The 7,454-nt window shown below is 37.0% G+C and overlaps 1 protein-coding gene across 1 annotated transcript; it reads right to left on the reverse strand.

The window, feature by feature from the left end:
* Positions 1–578: 578 nt before the first annotated feature.
* Positions 579–3,355, reverse strand: fdx2 (ferredoxin 2). The gene is made up of 5 exons (XM_077605260.1): positions 3,157–3,355; positions 2,815–2,866; positions 2,492–2,598; positions 1,813–1,900; positions 579–1,709 (listed from the first exon to the last, which is right to left on the reverse strand). The coding sequence occupies exons 1-5, from the start codon at positions 3,332–3,334 to the stop codon at positions 1,553–1,555; spliced, it is 582 nt and encodes a 193-aa protein (XP_077461386.1). The 5' UTR covers positions 3,335–3,355; the 3' UTR covers positions 579–1,552.
* Between the last annotated feature and the right edge of the window lie 4,099 nt (positions 3,356–7,454).

The raw sequence follows: 7,454 nt of genomic DNA on the forward strand, positions 1-7,454 counted from the left end.
CTACATTATATATATTTAAAAAAATAAATCACTCAATTTCTACTCCAAAGTCTTAGATATTTTTTAAAGTAATTCTTTATTGGAAGCAGCAAGCTACAATAATAATAATAATAATAATAATAATAATCGGACATAGGCTTTGTCATCATTGACTCGACAAAAAAGCCTCGTTAATTGCCATTGACATTGATAGACATCAAACTGATTGCAACAGAGTTAGCTAATATTTCAGTGCCGTTGACGGTGCAGGACGTCCAATGCATTTTGACTGGAAAAGGCTAACAGCAAACACCCAAAAGGATTGTACGTCTATTACTGTCAATGGCACCCAATGAGTTAGTTAATGGCGTGAGTGACCTGTTCAACTCATAAATACAACCTTAATAAGCACAAACACTACAAACAATGGAATATTTTTTTTTTTTGACTGGAATAAAGGAACATGTCGACCTAAACATCAATAAGATTACTATTAATCTCCTGTCTTTGACATTATGTAATATTATTACTAATACTTCTTATCTAATTTTGGTTACACATTTAGAAAAATGCATCTAGTGTAGTAGAAAACAAGAAGGTGCCTTTAAAATTGCACTTTATTACACAAATTTAAACACATGATAAATGACGTACATTAGTGGCTGAAATGTGTGCGTAAATTGAAAAAGTACAGTAGACTTGAGAAATAAATTCAATGTGGGTCTGCCACAACCTGTCACCTGGCAGCACTTTCCTTCCAAAGATAAGCACATTTATACAGAACATTGGAAATGTTTATCAGGATTTTAACAGAGTAGCAGCCATATAGCTACCATATATATCATACAAAATATAACTATAACAGTGTATACAATATTTTTTTAACATGTTCAACGTGAAATGACTGAGTATTTTGCAGCGTCAACTTGAGCATATAAAAGCTGTAACAAACAATGTCCCAGTTTGTGTGTGTGTGGCGCAAAAATTGCAAATTACAGACTTTTGAGTTTAGTCAATCATTTACTTCTGTGTCTTATATTTAATATCTGAATGATCATTTGTAGTTTGGAAGTTGGTCCAGATTATTGCATTTTTTTGTATGTGAATTTTTACATTTACTGGTTAAAATTACGAATACATTACTGTGCCCTTAATTTCTGATATTACAACTACGACTTCATTGCCATAGGTGTTTTTCTTCATAATTGGACCATTTCCCCTCTCAGTGTCTTCAAAAGTCTCCCACCTTGATTACATTTTAAACAAAGAACATTTTATAAGTTATATATTTTCTATTATAGGATGATATATATCGCTATCCTGAGGACATTCCACACAAAGATTTAAGGACATTATATTTTCCAGAAAGTAACCATTGATTTCACGGAATTGTGGTAAGGTCTGCGGGCCACCTCAGTAAACTGTTATTTGGGCAATCAAGATCTTCAAGGTCATTACTATGGAGTTCCCAAACCATAGATTTCTTCAAAAAGTAACCCACTACCTTCTTTTCAAGGCTTCTCCGTTGCTGGGCCACCCCTCTCAATCCCACCTTCATTCCAAGTGCGTATACTCAATGAGGTTTGGGAACATGTCCGTCCACGTAGAAGTTCCTCGTGACTTTGGGTAAAGTCACCTCCATGCCCTCCAGATCTTGGGTCAAGATAATCTGGCATCCTAGTCGGGAGTTCTCCTGTAGCATGGGCGCCATGTCCAGCATATCATCCTCTCTATAACATCGGTAGTTTACTTGGTATTCGTTTGCCTACATCTCATCATGTTTGCCACTATTGAATGAAATGTTGCAGAAATATCATTAAAAGTGATTCCTACCTCTCATCGGGTTCGGGGAGTTTATCCAAATAATCTCCGTTTACATAAACATGACATGTTGAACAGGCTAACGAAGCCTCACACGCCCCTGAATGGAAAATGATGGTCAAAACAAAATTTGAATATGAACTTCAATGCAAAGGCCACAGTATTGGGTAAAAGTACAGATTTTGACGAGATCCACTCAAAGTGCCCATTTGGCAAATTTTAGCCATTTTTTCCCAAAGATGACTATTATACTGGCCGACAATTTTTTAATATTGTCCAGGTGCCACTCAGGTTGTTGTTCTTGTGGAAAATAACTTTGAAATCTTATGACTACTCCGTCATTTGTGGACCGATTGTCTTGAAACCATGGTCACTATTTAGCATGGGACAGTATCTATTGATCCCCGAAGCCTGTTTTTGTGTTGATTATTTATTTGCGAGTATGAGTTAGCCAGTACAGGGCAGCCTTGTGTATGTTAGGAATTTGCACACAGCACATTAATTTAAGTGTGTCATTCTTGTAGGTTACAAATTGGCCAGTAGAGGGCAGCCTACAGCAAGTAGTAGGACACGTTTGTTTTGGTTCATTTTATGTTGCATTCAGACAGAGAATGGTAAGTCAGGGAAAAATTCTATAGTAACTTTGTGGACATAAAGTTAAAAAAAGCATTTGAAAATAATGAACACTTACCTTCAAGTTCAATTCCATTCTTGTGAGCCAAGTACAAAATATTGTCTCCCACTTTAGCCCTTACTGGGATCCTCTGGCCTGATCGGTCTACATAAACCACATTGACACTGAAAACAAATAAAAACACGGAAATCTGTAATTAAAGAGTTCTGTTTCTTTCCAATAAATGTTTATATTATATGTAAAGAAAAACAACCGTTTCATTCAAATGACATCATTTTTTTTGCAACATACCCTTTATGATATTTTTCCTCGTAAAATATGTGATGTATATATGAAAATATAGATTGGACGTTTGAAATGAAGCTCGCCTGTAGACTTACACATGGCCCTGGTTCTCTTCGTCGGTGCTACTTTCCTCACTTTGGTCCGAACCTTGGCACAAATATAGGAATATAGTAACCACTCTGCTCTAATAATGACTACATCATACATCATGAGAAAATGTTACTTGTTGCACAAGGGGTTACAATGCCTAGCGAGCCAGGTTACACAAGCGTTGCTCAGCAAAAACTAAAGTGCTAACATTTTCCAAAATTAGGAACATTATTAGCCTCCAAGTATCTGCTAGCAAACACTTCAAATCAACACTTTAACGTCATCGCCATAAAGCAAGATACGTTAAAATACAAGCCTGAGGGTAATTGTCAAAGCGAAGCACTCACCTATATTTGTCTGCAAATGTCTATTAATGGTACGAAAGCTGAACACGGAGTCTTTCCGTCGTAAATGAGACGCACACGTCTTCAATCTGGACAAGGGACATAAAATACAGTCCGGTAAAACTCGCGAAAGCCTGAAAGTCAGCCCCATGCTCGAGCGTACTGCAACGGACGCCGCCATGATTGTGTTTTGATCACGTGATTGCCACTATCCAATAGAAAATAGCTTTGTCAGTCTGTTGTTTTGACGACAGGGGGCGATACGACTTTACACTGTAGTTTAGTCGAATGTGCAAATAGAAACATTCATTCATTCATTTTTCTTATCTTTATGGAGTGCCGCTTGAAAAGCTGCGCTCCGTTAAAAAGACAGCAACATTTTCTCATATTTTCAAATATGTATCCCAGCCAACAACGGGTAGTGGGCAGGGTACACCCTTTAATTGATTGCCAACCAATCGCAGGGCAAAAGGAGACTAACAACTCGTCAGGTGCACACAGTAATACCTAGGGAAAATTTGGAATGATCAATCAATCTCCAAAACTGGAGTACCCAGAGAAAAACCATGCAAGCATGGGGAGAACATGCAAACACCATACAAGAAAGTTGGAAAGCCACCAGGAATTGAACCTTTAAACCCAAAACTGCAAGGCATGCATGATGCATGGTGATGCATACTGAAATTTCTACTATAAAGTTAAGATATGGGTGTTTTTGTTAAAAGAAGCAAATTCAGCATTTTTACCCACCAGCTGATAACCCAAAAGAAGCATACTGTATAATGTTACATGAAGTTGGAAAAGAGAAGTGGGTAAATTGCACGGTCTTGTGTTGTTATAAGTTTACATTCACTTAAGATATAGCAAAAAAAGACTTGGAATAGTAGAACTCAGAGGAGCATGATGTTGACTTTTCCATGTGATTTATACCCGCGTGTGCCCGTATAATGATTGTTTAGCTGTCCTGCTGTGATCACTTTGTATTTTTTTTTGGTCATCATATCAAATTTGCACATTACGAAAAAGGCCAGTCTTAAATCGGTTTTAAAATGTATACTTAGATCTGCCATCTGGTTGCAAAGCTTCCTCCCAAGTCGAGGCCAAGACAACACTAATTGGACCCAAGTGTATTTACTTTTACATTTCATAGTGAGCAAAACACACAGGAATACAAATCGCCTCACTTTATTATGCACCTGCAAACAATGTGTATCCTGGGACAGATAACTTTCTTTGAAAGAAAAGTATATTAATGTTTTATTGGATATTCTGTCCACAGGTGCTTGTATTTTTCTGTTCTTAGGACTGTCGGCGTTGGGCCTCAATGGCTTAAAATTGGGACAGTATCTATTTAAATGTTGCATCTGTTCATGGTTCTTTATTATAATTTTTGTTACTATAGTTGACAAACTTTAAGCAGATGTGGCACTCGATTCAGCTCTGATCGGCTCCACCATGAATTTATGTATGGGTTTAGACATTGGATTTTCTCTAAGAGATGACACTCATTTACATATATTACAGTGTAATAGGCTACATAATACAACAGCATCTCTCAGCCGTCACAGCCAATAGCAATTGCAGATGATCGTAATACTCCACAACTGTGGCCAAGTCAACTACAACAGAGTTGGTCAATAAGATAGCTGACTAGTCAAAATAAATCAGGAATACAGTAAAGCCAAAATCAAGCAGTGCCAGATTCAGTGACCCTAATTAACCCCTGAATAAGTAGTAAAATGAGTTATGGGTCTGGTAATAATATAAATGAATAAAATAGAGTGGCAATATAATTTAAATACTCAGATTTAACAAGTTCACCACCAAATTATAAAAGAAAAAAACATTTGATGATGCAAAATCTTGACTTGAGTGTACAAAGGCAAATGTGAGAGAGGCTTTCTGAGGGCACCTGTTTCATGCGTCTCGTTTTTTTATTTTATTTTTGACATTCTTCATGTCATGCAAGTGCATAAATAGGTTAACTGCTGTACACCCCATGAATGAAGTGCAGCTGGGTGTTAGCATCAATGATCGTCAAATCATTCTTAGCTGACATGCAAGTGTAAAATAATTTAGCCGCTGTATGAATGAAAGGGAGTTTGCTGTAGGTATTTATAATATAAAGCAAAAAAGCGCAGTCTAAATATTATATGATGTTTAACTTTTTGGAGGATTTCCTGCAAATTTGAGGGGCAGAAAATAGTTAATTTATGAATTTATAGTCGGGCTGTAAATCCACAATGGTGTGAGGTGAGACAGATGGTAAAACTTGTTCACGTGGTATGCATTTCTTTCCCCCAAAGGGTCATTCCAATCCTGTTGCGTGCAAGCCATACAGTATTCATTTATGGTATGTTACTTCCCCGATTTAATGCTGGGTCCACCTTACTTTAAATACATTTTCAGGTGTGATATTTTATCACCCTAACCCTGAGCTCAATGTGGGCAGACCATGATAGAAGATGAAAAATTTAAAGGAAAAGCAGCAAGGACCAAAAAAAGCCATGATGGCGTAGACCATGTGTGTCAAAGTGGCGGCCCGGGGGCCAAATCTGGCCCGCCGCATCATTTTGTGTGGCCCGGGAAAGTAAATCATGAGTGTCGACTTTCTATTTTAGGATCAAATTAAAATGAAGAGTATAGATGTATATTAAATGTCCTGATTTTCCCCCTTTTAAATCAATAATTGTATTTTTTTAATCCAATTTTTCTTTGTTTTTAGTTCAAAAATCATTTTGTAAAATCTAAAAATATATTTTAAAAAGCTAAAATAAACATTGTTTTAGATCTATAAACAACGGAATACTCAGGGATTTTAATCCAGTTCTTTTATTCCATTTATGAAGAAAAAAATCTAAATATTATATCTAAAATGGTTCGGCTCACATGAAATCGAGTAGATGTTAATGCGGCCCGCGAACCAACCCAAGTCTGACACCCTTGGCATAGACTAAGACACCATGCCTAAGGGAAGTTGTTTTCAGTTTTTGTCAAAAAAAATTAAAGCAGTCAAGTATTTCCCTTTCTGATGAATCTGTAATCTGAATCAACCCAATAAAAGGTTGTTCTTGATCAGACAAAGGAGAAGCTTGCATGACTAACCGAATCAACATGGGAGTATGGCACATCAACAAAAAGCCATGTGAGTCAATGTGCTGTGACGTTCATGTGTCAGCTGTGGGAGACTTTCGCTATTGTGTGGACAGCAGCAATTGGCTTGTTTTTCTTTTGAGGGTGGACTGTGGTTTAGTGGTTTCGGTCTGAAGTCTTCATCTCTATCGCTTTCCCTTTGACAGACGGTGCTGACCACTTGTTGTTGACCTTTTTAGTAAAGGAAAAGCAGCAAGAGGTTAAAGGCTGCAGGTCACAGAGGAGCTACATCGATACACACAGGAAGTCATAAATCTTCTGGAGTAGGTTACTTCTAGTGTTTGTTTTCTTACCTCCACCAATATAGTCTATATTTTCATTTGTTCAGTTGTTGGCAATCTTACACATGTTTCAGGTTAAGCTTTTTTGCTGTGGTTCAGAGGAATACTTTTCCACATTTCAATATAGATGAGAATTTGAAATGTAATACCGATGTGCTTTTGAAGTGGACAGGGGACTTTATTTTGGTATTGTCAGCAACATCCATGTCTATACGATCCTACAGCAAAACTTACATATAACATAAAACAGGGCACTTTTCGTGATGTGTTTAGATTTAAACGATAATAGGAATAATCCTTTGTGGTATTGTTGGATTGTTTAGTAAAAGAAACTCTGTGGCTCTTGGCATTTCGATTTTTTTGGGGTACAACTACGGAGGTCCCTTAATGTTACAGCTGGTTTTAATAATTCCATTTGTTTTGTTGGGAATATTTGAATATTGGATTTCCTACAGTGTATGACTGATCCGTTGCCATGTTTACCACCTACCGAAGCTTTCAAATCGTCCATAGATAACAAAGTTCTTGGCAGGTCTGTTCACTCTGCAGTCTACGGTTATCTTGGCAATACTTCTCGACCGGTCATTTAGCACAACTTGGTTTTATTTGAAATGACCTGAAAGGAGAGTGTTACAGCATTTTTTAAAGGTCACATGACACACTACAGAATATAATCCATGTCTAATGTAAAAAGGTGTCACGGTGAAATGATTGACAGGTTTCAGAAGACCTCTTTGGAAGCGGGTAAAGCATAAGAGTCAGGGAAATTATTATATAATAACCACCAAACCACAACTGAGAATACATGCCTGTGGAATTTGTTTCTGCCTGAGATTAAATTAATCATTAAAGCAAGGTATTAATTCA

This window comes from Stigmatopora argus, chromosome 7 (assembly GCF_051989625.1).
Source record: "Stigmatopora argus isolate UIUO_Sarg chromosome 7, RoL_Sarg_1.0, whole genome shotgun sequence".
Taxonomy (NCBI): domain Eukaryota; kingdom Metazoa; phylum Chordata; class Actinopteri; order Syngnathiformes; family Syngnathidae; genus Stigmatopora; species Stigmatopora argus.